This window comes from Dermacentor variabilis, chromosome 2, assembly GCF_050947875.1.
Source record: "Dermacentor variabilis isolate Ectoservices chromosome 2, ASM5094787v1, whole genome shotgun sequence".
Taxonomy (NCBI): Eukaryota; Metazoa; Arthropoda; class Arachnida; order Ixodida; family Ixodidae; genus Dermacentor; species Dermacentor variabilis.
In genome coordinates, this window is record NC_134569.1 from 39271937 (window position 1) to 39295989 (window position 24053).

General features: G+C 45.2%; 1 protein-coding gene and 1 non-coding gene across 2 annotated transcripts; both read left to right on the forward strand.

The window, feature by feature from the left end:
* The first annotated feature begins 6179 nt into the window (after positions 1-6179).
* Positions 6180-22141, forward strand: LOC142570302 (semaphorin-6D-like). Its single transcript, XM_075678695.1, has 6 exons — positions 6180-6369; positions 10487-10608; positions 13613-13748; positions 20436-20499; positions 21639-21997; positions 22080-22141. Exons 1-6 carry the CDS (start codon positions 6180-6182, stop codon positions 22139-22141), a joined length of 933 nt encoding a protein of 310 aa, XP_075534810.1.
* Positions 12079-12151, forward strand: TRNAL-UAG (transfer RNA leucine (anticodon UAG)). Its single transcript has one exon. It is a non-coding gene; the product is annotated as a tRNA-Leu (tRNA).
* Positions 22142-24053: the final 1912 nt, after the last annotated feature.

Below are 24053 nucleotides of genomic sequence, written 5' to 3' on the forward strand. Positions count from 1 at the left end.
AGGACAAAGAAAAATAAGACATCTAAATCAAAACAATGACAACAAGCAGCACTCTCGCAACTAACACATCGAACACAGAACGTTTCATAGACGCCTGGGGGCAGCCATAATGAGGTATACAACGTCTACAGATATGCGAGAAGCCTTCACAACGTCTTCGCACTAAGTTTACAAAAGTTATATGTGGAGAAGTGTAGGAGAAAGATTTGCTGAGCACATAAAAACTCTCCGAGATCGGGCTTTCACAACTAGATATATGAACGCCCTTGTCGCACGCTGCGCTGTGCAGCCACTCAGCTACATCTTTTGAACATGATGTCTATTGACGTCTTTGCTCGCTGGTATGCAGCTCAACATTATCCAAAGCGCATGGTCGTAATTGGCGCAGCGTTAGCCGAATGTAAGTTGGCTTATCATTGCTGTCCTGACACTGTCGGTGATGTGTATGCCAGCCGCCGTTCAGATGGCATGAGTGAGCCGTTTCCATTGCACAGTTGCTAGCAAAGAAGAGAAAGGAGAAAGATGAAAAAAAGAAGAGAAGTTAAGAAGCGTAGGCACAACAGATGAAGACAAGGTGGGCCCTCATTTGACAAGTTTTCTCTTGTGTGACATGATCACCTTTACATTGTTACGCGCAGGCCAAAGATTTGACGCTGGTTCCGGTGGTTCAGCAGAAGGCTATCTTTCAAAGCAACGAGACTGGAAAGGCGGAAGGACGCTGCTCCTACTTCGTCTCCCAGGAAACTTCGTCGCTCTGGCTTGGTACGTGGCATTCTACCGTTTATTCAAAAACCAGCCCCTCTACCAGCAGGACGCTTCGGGAGATCCACGTACAGAAATTAATTCTCATCAACAAGACTATAGAGCAGTGGACGACTTGGAATAACTTCACAATATAGAGTGCTCTTGTAAGAGCCGCGAGGGAGTTAGCGGCCAAATATTGCACCAGGGAGGACAATTTCTGTTCTGGTGAGGGGGAATGTCTTTATTGAAGCTTAGTGGGCCTTCGCAATTTGGTTGCACCTGGACTACTAAGCCCCACTAGCTCTCGAAATTCTTTCTTTTCTTTATTGCCAGTATCAGATGCCACTACAGGCCTCAAAAATGGGGTGGCCTGGACGAGGATCCGAGCCTGGGGCCTTCCGATTAGAAGCATGGTGTTTTACCTCTACTTCACGCCTCCAAAGACAGGGGTAATTGGAGATCGCTGGGAGTAGCCTTCGTCCTGGCTGTCGACATAAGAAAAGGCTGACAATAGTGATGATCATGCACAGTGCTAATAATGAGAAGCATACTTTGGCTGATAAAAGGCACTTTACGTAAGCTAGGTTCCGGTCTCACCTCGCTTCATGAAGAAAGAAAATTCATATGTTCTAAGAGTGGGATCTGAGTGTCCTGAAAGTGGGAGGATAGTGGATCCCGATGCTCTCAACGTTGTGCCACGATCGCACGCGTGTTTCTTTCGTGCCGACGACAACTAGCTCTCTGCGAGACGAATGACGCGTCCGTGATGTCACATACCAGGGGCTATAGAGCGCTTGTGCGAGTAATAGTATCCAATCGGCCACAGACTCATACCCCTCTGTTTGCCTTGCGTCATCGGCTGGAGGTGTCAGTTTCTCCAATTCACGCCTCGTGGCAGCTAATGCTTTGAGACAGACAGTCTGTTATACAGCACCGCCTTCTCGATCGGCTCCGGTCGTAACGAAATTGTAACATTTCTTGGTGGAATGAAACAAACAAAGAAAAACTCACATACCGCCGTCGTCGTCATACTGTCGTCGTTATTCGATCGCTACACACACGCTCGCGACATGCACTACTGCTTGCTTTACGCAAACACATAGGTCTATCTGGAAACTTTTCGAAGAACCACAAACATTTATGGATAGCCAGATACATGCAAAATGCTTCGCATAGCATTGATTTCCGCAGCACGTATAGGATCTACCTAGTTCTTTATGATGCAGATAGGGCAATCATGTCGTCCCTATATTTTTCCTTTTCTGCAATTCTTTTTTACATTTTTTATTTGCACTGTACATTTTGATCATTTTTCTCACGTGCGGACAAATGTGCTTGCCGCACTCGTGAATTCGAGTTACCTCGCGTGACCATAGTTTGCGACAGCCATCACGAAAACGTCATTGTTGATAGAAAAATAGCGTGACCTTAAAGACGTTGGTGGCGACGCACTTTCAGAGCGGCTACACGTGCGTTTGGTGAAACACGGCCGGGAGACTCAAGTGCGCGTCATCTACCATGCTCCGGCGTCGACGAACGCGGACGCAAGTGCAGACGAAGCACGAGTTTGCTGTCGTCCATGCTTTGGTGGTTCACGTGACCTCCGCAACGTCCGGTACTCAACATTAGCGCCATTCAAAGCTTATTCGCCCCTTCTGGCGGGAATATTGAAACGAGCACCTGTGCGCTCAAACATTTCGCGATATTTCATTAGTGCGGACACAGTCCTGCGCTCGTTATGTTATTATATTATGTTATGCTACGTTATGTTATGTTAGGTTATTATGTACCCCTCGATGCTTTGTAATGATGGTAAAAAAATTGTCACCCGAGAATTTGGTGTCTGCACTCCTCTAAAAATGAACCACAACTCTATCCGTAATTATACTTCTACAAGTGGATAGACCCGAAGTCCCTTTTGAATAAATTATGCTCCTTTGGCTCCACAGCTTGTGGAAAACGCGCATGCAGGTTAAACGTCCTGACGACGATAGATGCTCTGCACGTGAAAAAATTTTGCGCAGTACAGGCACTGGTATCGAGTTTAAGGCGATTAGCGCAGCTCAGGACGAGCAAAAAAGGAAAGAGGTAGGGGTAATCAAAGGGAGCGGAAAACAGGGTGAGCGCTAACTTCCAACTGAGGTTTATTTCGTGACACAAGACTACTTATACATTCGCAAACCATGTGACATCAACAAAGAAAACCAAGCAAGAAAACCGATAGCAACCAAGTGGCAACACATTCATACAGCCTGTGGCTGCAGTCGGAGATACGCCAATTCATTTCTTGATAATGATAATGAGGGTGAGCTTACACATGCATGGCCCAGACCAATGATAGCCTTTGCTTCGATGATTTTTCTTGTGAGCTGATTACGACTGCAACCAAGAATGACGCATTCCTCTAAGACAGGTTCGCAACCACACGTTTTGCAGTGCTGCGCGAGAAACCCCCCAGCTGTAATACAATTCCTGGCATTGTAACCATGCTCGCGCAGCCTGTCATTCAGGCATCGGCCAGTTTGACCTACGTAACGTTTTCCGCACTTGAGTGGAAAAGAATAAACAACACAATGTGCGCAATTAACAAACTTATTTTTGTGGTTCTTGTCGCAGGAAAGAGGAGCTACCTTATTCGGATTAGTGAGTTTGCAAATCCTCATGAGCTTATTGGGGGCAGAAAATACTACACGAACATTCGCTCGCTGGGCGATTTTCTTAAGATTATGTGAGACGGTGTGAATATAAGGGATGACGCTAGTCCTACCCCGAGTAGTTACAGGATTATCTGCGTGCTGGTTGTCTTTTCTACACTGTCTTAGAATTCGTTCTGCTATTGACACTTGTAGGGACACGGGATAACCAGCCTGCGAAAGCCGTTCGCACTGAGAGGCAAAGCTAGACGAAACACTATGGTGGCACGACTTTTTCAGAGCATTATTAAGGCAAAGGTTAGCAATGCCTCACTTCACCAACTTAGAATGGGTGGAATGGAACGGAAGAAGTGGTTTGTTAGCACGAGGTTCATAGTACCAACACGTATGAATATCAGAACAAGATAAGCGCAAATCCAAAAACCGGATCTTATGATCCTGTGGGAGTTCGTAGGTAACGTCGAGGGGCGCAAGGCATTCTTGGATTATTGGCATAACCGAGGCAACCTCAGTCTCAAGGTCAGCCGGTGAACACTGCCTACAAAACAAAAAATCGTCCACGTAACGAAATATTTTAAAAATGTTAGTCTGATAAAGGTTGACTGACATGGCGACGTCTAGGCGAGCTAAAAATAAATCACTGAGGAGCGGGGCAATGCAGGAACCAATGCATACTCCGTTTTTCATTCATATTCATTGTGGTTGCGAACCTGTCTTAGAGGAATGCGTCATTCTTGGTTGCAGTCGTAATCAGCTCACAAGAAAAATCATCGAAGCAAAGGCTATCATTGGTCTGGGCCATGCATGTGTAAGCTCACCCTCATTATCATTATCAAGAAATGAATTGGCGTATCTCCGACTGCAGCCACAGGCTGTATGAATGTGTTGCCACTTGGTTGCTATCGGTTTTCTTGCTTGGTTTTCTTTGTTGATGTCACATGGTTTGCGAATGTATAAGTAGTCTTGTGTCACGAAATAAACCTCAGTTGGAAGTTAGCGCTCACCCTGTTTTCCGCTCCCTTTGATTACCCCTACCTCTTTCCTTTTTTGCTCGTCCTGAGCTGCGCTAATAGCCTTAAACAGTTATGACATACCAACTCGCCCAAACTGCCACGCTTTTGACTGGTATCGGGCGCTGCCTGAACCGCCTACATCACTTACAGGCCTTGATGACTTGGTTGTAGCGACAAAAATTCACCGGCGGTTACAATATTCACTAATGCGAATTTGGAGGGCAGCTGTTTAGGTCGCCTTCGACATGACTCGTCGAAGGTTCCACTGTAATCGCTGGTGCCCGTGTGGCTTCCAGGAAGTACGAAACAATTCGCGTCGCGCATACAATCTGGTTACAAAAATCGCAAACCATGACAATCGAAACAAGCGCGAATGATACCTAACCATGTAAACCAAAACATGTGCGAGCGAGAGTTGTCGCGAGTGGACGATAGTACGAAACGAGCGGTCGGGCGGGTCGGCATCACACCAGTTTCCCGCGCGCACATCGCTGAAGGGGCCGCTATCACTGGTCTCCGCCGCTCGCGGCTCGCGTTTTTCATCTCCTGCTCCGCGTTCGCTCTTTCATCTTTCGCTGTGCTCGTTCGCTCGGTTGCACCGCCGACGCTCGCCGCTGGAACGGGAAACTAAGAGCTGCGCTCTAAAATTTATTTCTGACGTATCAGTCAAATATAGGCTGCCTGGTTTTAACGAATGTACTCTGTACAGTCTTTTTCTATAGCGGCAATGAAGAAAGAAGAAACGTGGAGTGACCGAGAAGTAACACTTCAGGCTGGCCATCTGTAGTTCCGCAGTTCAAAGCCGAGCGGGGGTGCTGCGCGGCTTTTTTTTTATTCACATCATTTGTTGTTATAAACGCCTTGGAAAGCACTTTGGAATACTTCGGTGGACATTCAAAAGACTAGGGTAGTGATAGCATAACAAATATCACTGTGAGAAAGAAAACGTAATGTGCATTCCGGCAGAACACTTATCGGGGGAAAGGATTCAATTCCGAAAGAGTCCCGCTTTCATACAGGTGTATTAGTTCAGCAGATACCCATTCCAAACACTCTTAAAAGATGTGCACCCTTTGGGGCTTATCTTGCCTCACAACGACGATCATCATCTACCTTGCCTGCCTTTCCTTTCTTCCATACGGCTCGTCCGGTATTCCCAGATCACGAACGACATGCGCGTTATCACCGTGACATAGCATTCTTGCCAATAAATTAGCGAGCGCAGAGCTTTCAGATAAGGAAACGCAAGTAGGGCAGGTGCGATTATCGTTGTGGCACAAGACAAGCCCCAAAGGGGGCAGTGTTTTTGAAGAGTGAAAGATGTAAGCGGGGCAGTTAAAGACAGAAGAAAACACCCTTAATGGTGCAAATTATCGTTGTGTGTAGTTCGTCCCATGGCTGCAGCACCGTTACTCTTAAGCTGCGGAAAGAAATATACAGTTTTGCTATATGCGACTGCTAGCTCGAACTACGCCTGAAATGAGACAAGCCGCAGTAGAAAATTGTGTAATAATCCTGTCCACCTGGTGCGCAGACATACAACTGAGAGGATGATTTGACAGTAAGAGCTACGAAAGTTTAGTCCATGTAGTTTTCGTGTTGCCTATTTTATTGTTATGTTCACCTGCCACAAAAATCCGCCAAATAGAAAAACTCCTCTTCCTCCCTTCGTAACGACTCAAACCTACCCCTTAATTTAGGGTGTGGTTGTAAGCCACGGAACAAACCGAGCACCCTCAAGGGTGCAAAAGTATTCTACTCAGTAGTGATGAGCCACTTTTCCGATTTCTTGGCCGCAGACAACGCTCCCGAACCTGGCGCTTCGAGCGTAGTGAGCATATGGCCGCTGTCTGGCAACAAGCACGCCCTCTACCGTGCGCCCATTGCAAAGGAGAAATCAGATGGGACGGGCTACCCCCACCTGCTGACCGACACCACCAGCACCGCCGTCCTTATTGGTGAGCGACGGCCTGGCCACCCGCCGTGGTTACTCAGTGGCTATGGTGTTGGGCTGCTGAGCACGAGGTGGCGGGATCCAATCGCGGCCACGGCGGCCGCATTTCGATGGGGGCGAAACGCGAAAACACCCGTGTGCTTAGATTTAGGTGCACGTTAAAGAAACCGAGGTGGTCAAAATTTCCGGAGTCCTCCACTACGGCGTGCCTCATAATGAGAAAGTGGTCTTGGCTCGTAAAACCCCATAATTTAATTAATGACCTGGGCTACGAAAAAAGTACTTATGTGAAACTTTAAAGCGAGCTTTCTTTGCCTACCATCCCACAGTCTAACCTGGGTCAGTGGGCCGGTCTGCGATTTGTTGGTCGGGTACTGAACGAGTAGATTCAACCTCACCCTAAGGAAGAGAGAGAGAGAACGGGGGTATGTGCACATAACCAGAAAGGGTATCAGGCTACCAACGAGCTCTTTGATACACATACTTCCAGCAGGGGATTGATGATTGGTTGTGGTAATGATGACCCGCACATTTAAACTAAATAGGAAAAAACAAATGAATACACGCCAATATCAAATTTGTCATATCGCGTAGTATGTGTGCGTGAGAGCAGTTACGTGCGCTGTGTGCCAGTTTTCCTCATGCCAAATGCGCAGGAACGAAATGGACAAATTTATAACACTCCATTAAGCGCTTCCCAAAAGCGTCTTCACATAGGTTCGAACAGGTGCGTTGGATCTACATAATTTCTTTTGCTTTCGGTGAAGGGGCTGTACCTCGAGACACTAGAAAAAATACGCACAAGCCTCGGAGCCCCCTAACAATTTGCGGTAACTTTTCTATGCACCACAGGTGTAATTCACCAAGTTTTTTGCTTGTAATTGTTGATGACCGTTGGCTGGCCACTTTCGCTAATATTAATGGCGTTTTTCACTGGTCGATTCGGAGCAGGATTTATTGCTCCGCGGCAACGAATCCGAATTTCACTGGTCGATCTGGAGCGGGTTCGCGCGTTCCACTGGTCGTTTCGGATCAACTCGCTCCGCGCCGGATCGCTATCACTTGCTCCGCCGCCGAGGCGCGGATTCGGGCGGAAATAGTTCGCGTCACTTCCGTCTTCAAGCGAAATCGGTACCCGGTTGGTACGCACAAGACTGCTTCGCAAAATGGCTGCGTTCGGTGCTGCTGCAGTGCTCGCGTTTAGCGATGAGTGCTCGGACGACAGCGATTACGATGTGACGCAGGTGCTGTACGAAGCCTTCTATGCACGTTGTCCATGCACAATACTTGCGGGCGCGACATGGAAATGACGGACTATGCGACTGCCGCGCTCAAATTACACACGGGGGACGGTGAGTTTGGTTGCCGTGGAAACGCACAGAGCGGAAGTCGGGCATGGTTTCCGGAACCGGTTTGTGCAACGTGTATGCAGACTTCCTGTGTGATCCCCCGCGGAGCGTTTTTGCGCTCCACTGGCCGATTCGGATTTGGGAAACCCGAGCGCTCGCTCGAGGATTTCGGCGGCCGCTCCAGATCGACCAGTGAAAAACGCCATAAGTCCAGCAGCGGGATTGGTTCGAACTTCCTCTTAGGAACAGTAGTAGCGTGCGGGATTTTTTCTTTTTTTTGTGAATACAGTTTCAGCATCCGTATACACAAGAACTTCCTTACGTTACTCTCTCTCTCTCTCTGTTACGTTACCATTGTTCGTAAGAGCAAGCTGCAGGAAATCCTAATTCTGGACTTTCTTATAAGCGTTGGCAGCCAGCCGATGACCAAGAGCATTTACAAACGAGAAACTTGGAGAATTAAAATAAATTATGGGGTTTTACGCGCCGAAACCACAATCCGATTATGAGGCACGTCGTAGTGGGGGACTCCGGAAATGTGGACCACCCGGGGTTCTTCAATGTGCACCTATATCTAAGTACACCTTCGAGAATTCGGACCTATGGTTTTGGTTTTGTATGCCACGACGTGTTGTGTCAAGACGTCGTGATGCAGCAGGTGGTCATGAGGAAGCGGAACCCCGTGACGTTTTGGCACTCCCTATGTGGATCCGCTCAGTCGTCAGCCATGCTGCTACATCAAGACGCGTAATCGTGAAATTGCTCAGCGCTAAACGTTAATATTAAAGAGACAAGAAAAAGGGTGAAACAGTTTGAATGAATAAAGTATTCCTTGAAAACCCTATTTCCCTTAATTTCCTAGTAACAGCTTGATTATTGAAAGAGAAAATGAATATAAAAGCTCTATTCTTTCTTTTTTATTTCGCACTGAAACCCAATCATCGATACGTCAGTCGTACATTATGGATTTTGAAGCTTTTTTCACGCATTTCGGCCATTCTGGCGCAGTAAAAGGTTTATGCGATCACGGCTGGCTGTTGAGGGAAGTTGTAGGCGGAGTCTCCATCAGCCTTGTTTCTTTTTTTGTGCCTTTTCTGGCGTACCATGCCTCTTCTCACGGTACGAGTGGCTATATTGGTATTGTAGAAGAATAGTTTACTAACGCAGCTCGAGTTGTATTTTCTTCCCCTTTAGTATCCCTGTAAGGCGAATCTATAACTGCACATTACCTGTCGTTTGGCATGGGCCATCACTTCAAGGTCGGTTTCTCGCCTGATAGCCCCACTTGAGCCAAACACCAGAAAACAACCTTATATGTACATAGCACTGCATGTTGACCGACAAATTATAGTGCGCGTTAGCGCGCCTCTAATCGGCATAATCAAACAAAATATCCTGACCACACCGGCTCTAAAGTACCTCTAATGCACACGTAATTCTAATCAAATAGCGAATTGTATCCGAAGTTATTTGATATTATGAAATTACTCTTATTTGGTCTACCCCATTCTTGGCCAACTGGGTATGGGGTGTTGGATGCTCCGGCTTATACTACAGCACGATCTTTCGACCGTCGAAGTATTGCTAGTCATTGCACAACTGTGTTCTGCGTAATAAATCAACAAATCACGACATAAGCCTCCACATATAACATCGGCTATGGTACAGCATACAGGCCTAATAAAGCAGAAAGTTGTGTTTTACATAAAAAAAAAATTCTTCTCTTCGCGAGAGTAGATTGCAGCAAACCGTGACGTCGGAAATATAACCAAACGCGTCCGGCCAACGAAGAACATCACCTACGAACAAAAGGTGTTGCTAATTCAGCCCAAGCTTTCTACGAAGGTCCAGCATTACGTTAAAATTAAAATAAATTTTGAGGTTTTACGTGCCAGAACCCCAATTTGATTATGAGGCACGCCATAGTGAGGGTCTTCGGATTAATTTGGACCTCTTCGTTGAGGGGTTTTTCAACGTATGACCAATGCATGGTACACGGGCGTTTATGAATTTCACCCCCATCGAAATGCTGCCGCCGCGGCCGGGATTCGATACCGCACCCTCGGGCTTAGGAGCGAAACGCCGTAGCCACTACACCACCACGGCGGGTCCAGCATCACATCGCGCATTCAGGACGTTTTAGCGCTTTGCCGCGCTGTCGACAGTGCCATGCCCTCAAGTGATGAAATGCGTAATATTGAGCATTGCATCTGATATCTTAGATCTACCACATTCAGTGCCGCTGCGGCAGAAAAAATTGGACTACAGTGTAGCTGACATCAGCATAGGTATCCGGCACCTCATCTACTTGTGAAACAAGGGTTGAGCCGACGCGTTATGTAAATATGTAAAACACGAACTGCGCGTCGAAAACGGCGAAGCGAAGCGATAGTGATGATGAATATAGCTAAATACAGATGAGGAAGATTAGGTCCGCAATATATATATATATATATATATATATATATATATATATATATATATATATATATATATATTGTGTGCATTCACGAAGTTCAGTGAATCGGTTCTTTGGATCGCTGCCAGTGCGAGCCGATAAAATTTTACCGCGCTTGCCACTTACTGCACATTTTCATTTCCCTATGACTTGAGTGGTCGACCCAGCCCGTTCATTTCCATATCGTCACGATTTCACGACGAGCCCATGCTTGCCCTTTGATCCATAGGCGCAGCACTCCTGCACACGGCATGCACTCGAGCATCCGCACTTCATAGGGTGTCACCCCCAACCCGACGCTCTGTTGATCGCAGACCCGCACTCGGTGGGCGCCATCGCGTGGGGCAGGTACGCCTATTTCGTGTTCCGCGAGGCTGCCCTCGAGACCAAGGTGTGCGGTCAACGGGTTGTCTCCACTGTGGGTCGCGTATGCAAGGTGAGCAAACGAACCTCTTGGTCCGGTACCATGAAAGGATGGAGGCACACGAAACGCGTTTCGGAGTTCATTGTTTTACCTATTCTCATTTATCAATACTTGAAACGTCCCTCGGTTGGGGCATTACATGAGGCAGTGAGCATAATATGGCGACTGGTGGGTCATTATGGGTACTTTGGGAAATGGGCACCTTCGATGGCTTTCCTGAAACGAAATGTATCAATAACAAGCACAACATCGGTGAGTGAATGATTCCAGTCTTTGGCCGTCAGCAAAAAGGAGTGCTAAAATACCGCTGTACGGGCGTGAAGCGGGCATGTAGCATATGGGTGGCTATTACGTGAGGTCCGGTAATGTGGTCTCGTGAATTGCAAGTTCGGGGAGAATTAATGGTAAAATTTGTAAAAAATTATAAAGCCCATATATTTTCGGTGGGAGGGGGGGGGGCAGAATGTTAAACTGAGGATGTGGTCTAATACTGAAATGTTACTTTTTTAGGAGTAATCACACAGAACAAAGCGAGTGGCTCAGGTACGAATGTACTCGATGGTTTTGACTAGGTTGACTTGTGCATCAAAAATGACGGAAGTATACTCTAATTTATGGCAAATTAAGGTTTCATAAGCTAACAATTTTGTAGAAGGATAGATATATGTATGGCGCATTCATAATCTACAGCGTATGTACCCAAGAAGATGGTTGGTGGTGTTTATAATTTGTTTATTGTGATAAATACAGGCTACATCATGGGTAAAATGAACGCCTAGGTACTTATAGGTACGTACCAGTAGTAGCTACAGATTGATTGTTAGAGAAATACGTATAGTTGTGACGACGGTGGAAGTGTATTACCTATGTTTTGGTACGCAAGAATTTTGGACATTGCCACTGCGGCCATGTGTTAAAGATTAGCGCAACAACCAAACATAACTCAATGGGCAGCACTTTTAAAAACGATGGTTCTGAAGGCCGCCCGCATTTCAACAACTTTCAGTTGGTAACGTGGAGAGGGTATGTCCTTTTATTAACACGAGTATTTGCGGCACTTATTCGTAACTTTCTTTCTCCTTTATGTCAGTGGTTTAATCCTGACCAAAATGTATTTAACGCGGCAAAGATGTTGGGCAGGTGAGGCAAGGCTGCGCATGTGAGCCGACCTTTTGTAGAGTTATGAGAGAGCGAATGTGACTGGCGAAATGGAGATGTGAAGTTAAATTATCTGGTGGCCTCGTATAATAATCCCGACACAACCGCTGAAACGGCCACTCGAGTTTCCCTCAAAGAAACTGCGGGACAAGGGTCTGATGATGGAGCGAAAAGAAAAGCGGACAGTACAAACAGAATTATCGGTTAAACCCAAATGTAGTACAAAAGTACCACAGCTTCGCTATAAGGGCGAAACAATGAATGCGATAGAAACATGTTAGAACATTGGGTTAGAATACCCAAGATAGTGCATGGGGAAACGGCGCCACGGTAGCTCAATTGGTTAGAGCATCGCACGTAGAATGCGAAGACGTGGGATCATTCCCCACCTGCGGCAAGCTGTTTGTTCATCCACTTTCACTGCCATTAATTTATCATTTCTTTAATTCAATTAGTAAGTACAAGTAATTCCCCTTATGTTGTCCTGGATGTCCTTGTTTGCTGGCTTATGATAAGACCTGCTATGAGTAACTTTAGTAATAGAAAGGTGTGGCAGTATATATCGCATGTAATGCAGCATGTCATGCCACATAGCGTACATATACCTAAACATATACGGAACCTCATGCCGACGACGATGGCAAAAATTCATTTGGAGTGTCCATATAATTGTTTTCGCAATAAAATTTAGTTCAGTAATTTTAGTGCGCATTCGCGAATCTCTGTTTGCCAGCTCTTCGTGCTCGTATGGTAATTTCTGTATCGACTGCGGGCCCACAATTACACTTGAGTAAAAAAAAACATGAAAAACAAATAAAGCTACGCTGTAGTACCGAAAAACGGAGCAGCTTGCGATAGAGCTAGCTTTTTCATTGTTTTAATGGGTAACGTGCTATCGCGATATTTTACTGGCCTGAAATCCGGCAAAAACTCTGCTTGTTTCTCGTTTTATTGATAAAATTTGCCTCTTTCGAGTTCTGATTCATTCGCTTTTTTTATGCTTGATCCATTGATTCTTACTTCAGGACTAGCCAGCATGTTGGCTCACTGGACGCGTCGTTTTGCTGCTAAGCACGAAGTCGCCAGTTCGACATCGGCCGCCGGACGCTTCCCGAGTGGCGCAGATTGCAATAACGTTGGCACACTTACATTTGAGCGCACAATTAATTATTGCAAGTGGGTTTAGTAAATCTGGACTAATTCAGTGCGGTGTTTCTGAAGTTGCTGCTCTGATACGTTACAATAAAATTTTTAGAAATGTTTGGGAACACTTTTCTCGTTATTGAAGCCCGATGGGCTTTTTTGTCTTCGTCGCGTACTTTCGAAAGTTGTGCGGGACGGCGTTCTCACACGATAACTGGGGTGCGCGAAAAGAGAAGGTAAGAAGAATAAGGAGTCGAAGAACAGTGTAGCGGAGAAAAGAAGCGCAGATGCGGGGAAGGCGATTGAGGGGCACCTGATTGGTGGTCACGGGTCGTAGCGGTAAGAGCTCATTGAGATCACGTGTGTAAGGACCCTCATCGGTATATAGCGCACGGTGCGAGTCACCAGAGAAATAAGTGCGTTGAAGCGGGATTTCGCCGTATCGTCGCAGTTAACCGGCCGTCGTGACGCGCCTACTGTGTTGAAACTTTTTTTTTTGCAATGTTGTCGCCGATTCTGTACAGAATAAAGGCTCGCCTAATTACATTGTACACAAAAGGTTTCCCGCGAATGACGGGTCGGCATGAAGACGAAAGTGTGCTGGGCATAGGAAAGCTATCGCTGACTCTGACAGTTATGTACAATGTCTCTTTTCTTTTTCTTTTTGTGACAATTATCTTCTTCTCCGAACCACCGTTCTTCCCGGGACGAACAGAATGACCTAGGTGGCAACCCAGGAAGCCGCACACTGTCTCAGCGGTGGACCTCCTTCTTGAAAATTCGTCTCCGCTGCGCGGACAAGTCCGCGCTCCAACAAACGAAGAAAGGAGATTTCACTTACGATGAGATACGTGAGTAGTGAACAAGCTAGATTTCCTAGGAACGACAAGGAGTCCATGGGAGTGCGTGCTGAATAAGTCATTTTTACTAGAACTGGGCAAATGTCCATTTTCTTTAATACGGACAATAGGTATTGATTATTGGATGGAGTATCAAAGAGCCATACGCAGATGGATATATTTACAGCAAGAATATTTATTTCGCTAACGCAAGCACCACACACGTACTGACTCGTGTAAAAAGGCAATTTTCTCTGAAAATGAATATCGTGGGAAAGAATAACGGTTTTAAACAGAGCATAATCAACTATCGTTTAGCAAACTGCACAAATAGGCTCTTAATATCTTTAGAGCCTGGTCGTAAATAAACTATCCCAGAATGAATGGCTGCTTACGATTATCTTTCAAAATAATAATAATAATAAAAGAACGCTAAATAAATGGTTACGGAAAACAAAGTTCTTTAAAAAAGAATCCTATAGGACTTGTGCGCCCTTAGCAGATGTAAAAGGACCCGTTGCAAGGAAAACATCTCCAGTTGTATCGTAAAAGGTAAAACTGCTACATGACTAGAGTGCCAGACACTAAATGAGAGGCCACAAGAAACGCGTACAGGTTGTCATGTAGGCTTCCACCACCAACTTGCATTTCCAATTTTGGTTCTGGATTGCTTCGAAAGCGTTTGTCGTTGTCTCACTTCTGCAAATTTGCGATACTTGCTTAAAAGACGGATAACAGTAAGGGGACTTTACTCGTCTGCGGTTGCGAAATATCTGGTTAGCCAAGTCAAGTTTATTGCAACAGTCATGTAGGAGTTACACGGTAATGGTATTACAGCAGGAGGTCCCAGAGTTTTGAAAAAACTACCAGGGGGACCTCCTATGATTGCATAAGTAAGGTAATTATACAAAACCAGCAAAGAAGTACGGTCATGTGAACAATGAGAATAATAATTAGGCAAGTTTATTATCTATAACAGAAAATTGGATAGATAAGTTAATGGCAATGATAATTATTGAAAAAACAACATAAAGAATACTCGAAAGGGTGAAAAAGGAGAATAGCACCGATTATTAACAACAATAATCAACCGGGCATGAGATACCAAACTCGTTTAATCATCAATAATATTAATTACATATGCAAAAACAAATGTTACACAGCAAGACGGCATGCGTATTGATAGTTAATTAAGAAATTAAGATGAGTCGGTTAATTCATTAATGAAATGTTTCTTGGTGCGCGCGGGAAATGTATGAACGGTGTGTGATGATTTTCTTTTGAAAGGTAATGAAGTCCATATTGCTATACCAGAGAAGATAGATGTCTACTTGCAATAATTCGCCCTTATGTCAGGTAAAATAAGATTATTGCGCAGTCAAAACTGGGTACTGTTGTTGTTAGTAATGTGTTCAGGATCAATACATTCAATGAACCTGTCGCGTGTGATGAGCCTATATGCAATTATGGATAGTTTCTGACGGAATAACGAGAGAATGTTAAGTTTAGGAAACATTGACCTGCAGGACAAATCAAATGGGCTGAAAGTCATTAGTCTCATCCCTTGGTTTTGAAGTCACTGCAGACCTTCACAATATGCGTAGAATACGTATCGGCCCATGACGATACACAATACGAAAGATGGCTATGAATATAAGCAAAATACAAAGATCGTACGATGTAAGGTGGAAAATAAGTTCTTGTCTTGACAATAATGTGGATGCCAAAGACAATCTTTTCCACAAGTGATCGGGCGTGTCCATGAAATTTTAGTTCAGTATCTAAGATGACACCGAGGAACCGCGCTTCGTTCGAAACTTGTATGACGTAATCACCAATGTGAACAGAAGGCGGAACGTCGATTGAATTTCGTTGGGAATGGAGCACCATAAATGTGGTTTTAGTTAGATTAATGTACAGATGATTATTTTGGCACCATAAAGTAATTTTGTTGAGGTGGGTGTTAAGGTTAGGATGGAGTGTGGCAATTGATTTACTGGATGTAACGATGGTCGTGTCATCAGCGTAAAGTATGCACTTTGTCATAGCAATAACAGTGGGTAGGTTATTAATAAACATCGAAACTAAAAGTGGGCCTAGAATTGATTCCTGTGGGACTCCTATGTGAATTTGCTTAGGAGAAAAGAGATGGCCATTAACCTGTACGATATGAGGCCGCTTAGTCAAGTAGTCTCTAAAAAAGTTTAGTGACGAATACCTTCGTCAGATCGAGGAATACAGAACCCACAATTAGACCTTTGACAATAGCTTGCTTGATCTCTTCAGTTAAAGTTAAAGTTAACGTTAAAGTACCAGTTCGGTTGAATATCCTTGGCGAAATCCGAATTCCTGAGGAACTAAAAGGTTAAATTTCTTTAAATAGCGCATTACTCGAGTGTAGAAAAGCTTTTCAATGACTTTATCAAAAGAAATGAAGGATACAAATTGGCCTGTAATTCCCTACTGAAGTCTGATTACCTTTCTTGAAAACAGGAACTATTCTACCAGCTTTAAGACAGCTTGCAAATACCCCTGCACAAAACAGTTTGTTATTGATTAGTGCCAAAACTGACGATATTTCATGCGAAATGAGTTTTACTTTACGAGTATCAGTGTGGTCTAAGCCAGCGTTTGTAGTCTTCAATGATGTGACGACCTGGAGAAAATCATCTGCAGTCGTCGAATGCACGAATTAACTGCACAACATTGACGGAGTCAAATCGTCGCTTTGGCAATGTATTATTACTCTGTATATCTTTAAAGCCTAAGGTGTAAAAAATGGGATTATGTTCTTTAACGCAATGAGCTGCCACTCCTGCAATGTGACCAGATGAAATGTTGGAAATAATATGATCTATTAGCGTACTGGAGCCCAGTAAATCATTCGTAGTTGGAGCTGAAATATGCGAAGAAAAGCCAAAGCTGTATAAACAGTACGTATACTCTAAACATGATGCACTGTCAGGATTGATGATGCTAATATTAATATCACCAGATATAACAATGTTCTTATTTTATATTACCTCTCATCGCCATAATCTTACTATACCGATTCTTCTCACTTTATGGCGACTATTTTTAAGGCCCCTTTGCAGCCACGAGCCACCGACTTCATAGCACTCATAACTACACTGCGAACTCATTACCATGGGCATGGCGCTCTTTTGCCATACTTGGCCCTTGAGCCATTAAATATCAAACATTCATTCATTATTTTTTTATTACCAAGTTATTAAGAATGTTGCTTAACTGACTGCAGAATTCTGGATACGAAGATGAAGGTGACCGATAAATGGAAGCTGCGATGATGTTACGACTGTCAATTGGTATAACACTATGATTAAATTCAAGCCAACCAGATTCATAGGGGATATTTTGAAATCTAATATCAAGGCTACACGCGTATGTCGAGGACGAGTTTACAATTATGGCACTGCCATCTACACGGCACGATTCGCGATTACAATATTCAGAATGATAACCTGGTAATCCATACAAGTTGTCGTCGTTGCCAAATAACCACGTTTCAGACAAACATATGATAGAGAATGAATGATCAAGTTTCCCAAGACTGCGTATGTTTAGGTGCAGAAGCGATAATGCTGATGACTTTCTGTGTGACAAATCTATCGTTTGTTGGCACGTGTAGATAGCCATGGTGATTTAAGGTCGGCTTAAAATGAGAAACAACAGCTTATTTATCGGAAGATACAAATGTCTTCTGCACACGCAATTCGAAACGCGCCGCTGTCATCGGTCATGCGGGGTTTGATTGTGCAATCATCGGTCCAGAGGTTCTTCCACTGGTGTGCTCTTTTAAGCGCAAGTGCCTGCGCAAATAGGCGTTTTCGCTCTGGCGTGAGATGATTACTCGCATACACATAGTTTGGGGCCTGTGCTCTGGGCAAACCGTATGTCATCGGTAGAGAGCCGCGCCTTTCTTGCCTTTTTAGTGAATTCGGCCTTCTTGTTTCGCGAGCAGAATCGCGCAATAATTTGGCTTCCATTTTTCGGGGGCACCTGCTGTGTAGTGTTTATATCTACATTAGCGATTGGGCAATCAACCTTCTCACCAATAGTTTGGACGACTGCCAGGCAGACTTCGCCTTTTGATACGGGGATGCCTTTCAGCTCAACATTATTGAGTTTCGAATATTGTTCGAGATCACACATTTGTTTACTAAGTTTCTTATTTTCATCTCTCAAGACCTTGTTTCCTTTAGTCAGTGCCTCATTTTAATTTATCACACATTCACAGATGTCATTGAACATCACTAAGCTAGTTCTCAGTTCTGCAACCTCCTCACGAACAGCCTGGAATTCCTTTGCTAGTTCAGGTCGGCATGCTCAAGTTCAGCAAATCAAAAGTAAACACAATACAGAGGTATCATTGGTTGAGGGCAAAAACGCAATACAGAATCGAGTGCACAAAAAGAGCAACGAACCTGGACGGAGCAACACAAGGATCCGTACTTCAACACAGCCGCAACCACTGCTGCCCAAATTGACGAGCAACGGCAAGCGATGGCCTTTTGGTAGAGCTTCTTGTCCAATAGATGGCGAACGCTGTAGCTGGAGTTCCGTGACGTAGCTCGAAGGCGTGCGCGTGCCTTGGATACAGCTACAGCCTAACAGGGCTGCCCAGCGGACCGTGCAGATTAGGTTTGCCAACTGGACGGAGCAACGCAAGGATCAGGACTTGTCCACAGCCGCAGCCACTGCGGCGCAAAAGTTTCGGATATTCGAAAGTACCGAATAGGTTCCTTTTCGAATACCGATACAAATAGTGCGCAATATTCTGTTCGTATTCGAAAATTAGAATATTCGCCCACCCTTAATTATGGCATATTCAGAAGTAGGGTATTTTATTATTGTGTTGGGGCGGCTGGGGGGGGGGGGAGGAAAGGGGCTGTACGTTGTCCGTAAGTTATCCAGCTTCTTTCATCTTGGCAGTTGCAAGCAATGCTTTTTTTTTTATTTGGATTATTAAGGCTTTTTTTTCTCGACGGCCAAATGACGACTGCCGCATGAGATTCCGTGCTATCAGTATAAACTGGCCCGCAAACAGGAAATAAGTTATCAGAACGCCTTTTACGCGCAGTTACACGGGCTTGCGATGAGCAATATCTCCGTGGCTAGTTTCTAGGGGTGTGCGAATAGGTATTTCTGAGACCGAATCGAATACGCATCGAACAGCGCCAGAAGCAAATCGAATAACGAATACTTTTCGAACGGTTTTCGAATAATGAATACCCGTTATCAGAATTAATATGAAACGGTGTCCACATGTCAGTATTCTTAAAGTGTTCAAGTTTAATACATTACATAGTACGTTATGAAGTGTTGTTTATTAAAAGCACAAATGGAACATTAGGAGCAAACAAGTAGTTTCTTCGCATGAACACAGCTCTTCAGAGAGGGCGAATGATTGCTTTACAAACTATAAACTACGGCTACTTCAGCGACGAGTAGCCTGCTCCAATACGCAATTGCCATGTTTTATGCCTATGCTTTGCCGGCGGGGGTAAAAAGTTACCGTAATTTATCTACAATTTCGCGTTTATTTGGGCGCAGTTGATGTTTTAAATTATTTGAAACGTATTCGAAAAATAGTTGGAGCTACGAATAGTGACTATTCGATTTGTTATTCGAAAGGTTCCATTATTCGCACACCTCCACTAGTCTCTAAGCAGAGCGTAGGCCCAAATACACGTACCTTAGTCTGCTACAAATACAGGCTAGCGTCGTAACAACGTAACGCGTTTCTGTGGATTCCAACTTGTCACGTGTCAATGTGTACTGATAGTATACGTCTGGCCGCCTCAGGAAAAGGATCACGTTGATCGCAATTTTTTTAAAACCAATATTAGACTGCACAATGCGGATGGATAAAAAGAATGAAATTTGAAATCGACTTACCGAGCGCTGAAAGACGCATGCCACGACAGCGTTTGAGATGTTTCCCAGCTTGGATGGATTTTGAAAGCTGCAAAACAATTTCTGAGCTATTTCCAACGACTCTAAACCCGGCGACCATTCGCCATGTCTGTTTATACAGCAGTCAGTACTCGCGGTTGTCGCAAAAAGTAAGTGTATAGACAGGGAGAATGCTTTTGTGGAAATACTTTAAAATTTCGAAGTTAGAGCAATGAGGCAATTGTTATTGCCTTTTCTGTTTTCTAGCTGAGGGAAAAGGCTGTCAAAAAAGGACATCCTTTTATTTGCTCTATTATTTTATTGAACTGTTGTATACCTACATTTTTTTAACAGTAACTTGCATGATCGTTCAATTGTAAGCGAGCAGCGTATTTTTATATCACGGTTATAGCTTTACTATATGAATGTCTCATTCTGTCGTAAAACTATCGGCAAATCTATCATTTATTTTGGACCCTAAAAGCTCGCTCGGGGAGCCCCGTTATTTGACTGTATTTCCTTTTTCGGTGTTCTGAAGTCTGCAGGGAAAAAAAGCAATAATAAAGCGCAGTGGTGAGTGCTTTTCAGCGTAGATAAGTTATGATGTACGCGCAAATTCAGCCGTTGTCTTTTCTTTATTATTGTGTAATTGTTGAATTTTACTTGCTTGGCCTTAAGAACACCATTTAAACAACTATCTACTGTGCTCGTCGCTACGGGGCGAAAACACTATCAAAAAACGTCATGGATTATGCATTCGTTCGTTTTGGTGGATTTTCGCAGTTGATTCCTTCTGGGTTCCAGACTTGGAAGGAGGTGTGCTGTTTGGCGTCTTCGTCACACTCACGTGAGTATATAACTTAACAAAACACGTAGCATGCGCGTCGACCTGCGCTTTGCTATTTGCAAAATGCGCAAAAATGGGCAATATTCGTCGTGCTGCTGAACCTACAACTTGTTCCATCGAGTGTTAAATGCAAACAGGCGGTTTATGCTGCAGCTCTCAAGTCGTTTGCACAACTGCCGAAGGTACGAAGCGTACACAGGCAGTATTCTTGCGCGGCAGGATATAGTTCCGGGCGCAAATGCCTGATTAATCGCGGTATCAGAGAGTTTTGTTTTTGCTTGGTACTTGATATGCTACAGCGGTACGTGGAGTGTTGGAACCTTTGCGCATGCAGGTCGTGTACCGCGAAATCAGCAGCCGCTGAGCAGACGACGTGGCGCGGATGAACAAATCTTGAGGGAGCGTTCGGCCTTCCTATTGGCTAAGGAGTCTTGCAGCTTCCACGCTGCTGCAAACGGCTTGTGAGGTGGAGTATAAGGGCATTATGGGGCACCTGACTATGAACGTTTACTTGAAGGAAACTAAAGGGAAAATGAACTGATTTGTACAAAGGAATTATCGATCTACAACCTAAACATACACAAATAAACACACACACACACACACACACACACGCAAACGTACATGCGCACACGAAGACGCACACGCACAGACAAAAAGAAAGAAAGACAGTACCGCTATAGGAGGCGATTTGAGAAGCCACAAAATCCGCAGAAAACAAAAACAGGTGGCATCGCCGCCTTAAGTTCTCGTACCAGCTCTCCATCACGTCATAGATTTTGACAGAGTTCGCTCGCGCCTAATCGACGATGGAGTTCACTGTAATCTAAAAGATCCAAAGACTGGGCATTCCAAGTTTTGAGAATATGATATGCGCAGCATATTGGCCCAAATACGAGAAAACACTTTGAAATCCATAAGGTTACACCGATGCAGGGGCGCTGACCTTTCGGTGCGAAATTAAGAAAGAAATAAAGTATGGCCATCATTTTCTCCTCTGATAGTTTTGAAAGAATACGACTCGGCGTTTCCCTATAGTGTCCACTGAACTGCAGCCGCACGAAGGGTGACACGTATACAGCACGTTTTGCGAAGGTCAGCCATTTAACCCGATTGTTGCCGTCCCTCCGTCTTCCTAGTCGCGGCTACCCGGAATCCGCCGTGTGCGCTTTCCGCATGCGAGACATCGAGAAGTCCTTCGAAGGCACCACTTTCTTCGAGCTGAAGGTGCCCGACAAGTATTCGGTGAGCAAGCCCATAACTCCGCCCGTTGCCACATACCCGGGAACAGCCGACGCGGGTGGCTGCCCGTCCGACTCTCGGAAGCTGTCCGACGACACCGTTCGATTCGTGGCCGAGCACCCGCTCCTTACCGACACGCCGAGGCAGCGTCACAGACGACCGTTCTTTGAGCGCGCCGGACTCAAGCTCCGCTCCTTGGCCGCCTTCGTACTGGATACCTCATGGGGCTCCTGGGTCATCTGCTATGTGGCCACGGGTAAGGCTTCTGTAACTTCTTTCTTTTTCACAGTGTCATCAACGTATGGCGTGAATCAAAATTGTCTAGCGTGTTCGAGCAGCCGGCTGCGGACTGCGCGAGCAGCAGCAGCTATACTTAGGGGTAGCTGCTGGATTCCAGTGATTGTTTTCAACGTGCCCACCGCGGTAGTCCAGTGGCTACATGGCGGTTGCACTTCTGAGCTCTCGAGGTCGCGGATTCGATCCTGGCAGTTAAACAACCCCAAGTATAGTCACAACTAATGCTATGTCCCCTGCTACGGTGGACCTCATAATTAAGTCGTGGTTCTGGCAGTAGGGCAGCCTCAAATAAGGCTTCGCCATGCCGCGCGATGAAGTGATCTGCCCCCCACGTGTTGCTGAGGTGCGTATGCGTCCAATCGAGAGTTGCGCAACGCGACTATCGGAACCAGCTCGTCGTGGAGGGAAGTGCGGCAACATATTCATTCTACGTCACACTTCTATGTCACGCAAGGGTTGCACACGAAGAGCAGAGCTTCGTGACGCGTGATCAGATAAATTAAACAAATAATTTGACGCCATTTGTTTCGGGCTATATGGCCATGTTGAAATCTAGAAACACCTAACTAAACTTTTATGGCAATTCCCTTCAACTTTCCGATATAAACATATATGCTGTAAAGTTTTTACTAAATAAAGTAATTAGCTTAATGAGGGAATAAATTGATTTCTTTGTTTTACCAAATGATGTCCGCGTCTGCAATTCATTCATTTGTAGTAACGTTGTAGCCGGCCTTGGGCGCGATATGCCTGGGTCAGCTCGCTGAGCGAGTGCATGCGCTACCGGGCAGAGCTCGACTCCGATTCCGCCGCCGCCCGGTTGATGAGACCTCGGGCGTGGTTATCGGCGGCTTCGTTGCCAGGGTTCCCAGAGTGCGCAGGCACCCAGATCAGTTCCACATGGCGGGGCGGGTTTGTGGAGGGCGAGCTGAGAACGCGGTTTCATGGACTCGTCCTCGTGCAAAATTTAGGAGCGCGGTTTTTGAGTCGGTGAGGACGTACCGGGCATCAGTGTGTGCGAGGGCAAGCGCGATCGCCGCTTCTTCCGAGGATTCCGGGGTGAATTATCCTCGCGAGACTCGTTCGTGCAATTTTCACTTTGTTTTTCTTAGTGTTAATGGGGGTCGCTTTGTGTACGCTCTGCAAACGCACACGTGTTGCCAAGGGCGAACTAACAAATAAGAAACAAGAGAGTGATGAGTGCGCGGTTTATACAATAACATTACTAGCATTGCCGGTTTACAGCTGACGGCTTACTGCTGAAGATTGCCGGAGAAAATGCATCCGAGGGCCGGACCCCTGCCCCAGCCCAACTTGTGGACACCTTTAACGCGACCACGAGAAGACAGCCAATACGGAAAGTGCTGGTTTCCTTGAAGGTACGTGATCACACCGAGCCCGGAAAATGTACCGACTCGCCCAGCTAGCTAGCGCACTCTAAATATGAGAACACTGAAACCTGTTTTTTGTTGCTCGTCAACTATATGCCTCGCAGTCGTTATGGCCCTCGCATATGGAGAAATCAAGAAAGCAACAGTGTGGTTTAAAGAATGCGACCACTGCAACATCAGCAACATAGATGTATCTAACACCCTACCAAGAAGTGATGTTTCTGTTAGTTTATAAACCGAATATTTTTCACGTAGCTCGTTCAGAAGGCTTTCACCAAAGTTTGTAGTTACGTGTCGGCGATGTTGTAATTTAAATAGCCTTTCTTTTCTAGCTTCAGAGCATAAATTTATGTAGAGCGTTCGATCACATACGACTTCTTTTTGCGTGCGCGTGGGCACCCTTAGTCAGTTAACCAAAAGTGTTTTGCTTAATGCAAACTAGCGGGGCTACTTTCATTAGAAGAAAAGAAAAGTGACACTGGTGTATGCTGCAGGGGAGTCGTACATTACTCCATGGAAGGTGAATATGGTGATTACCGAAGCGTTGGCGCTGCCCCCGATAAATGACCAATGCCTTACGAGCCCAGCAAGCCCGTTACATTATTTCCTTGCGACTGCATTTTC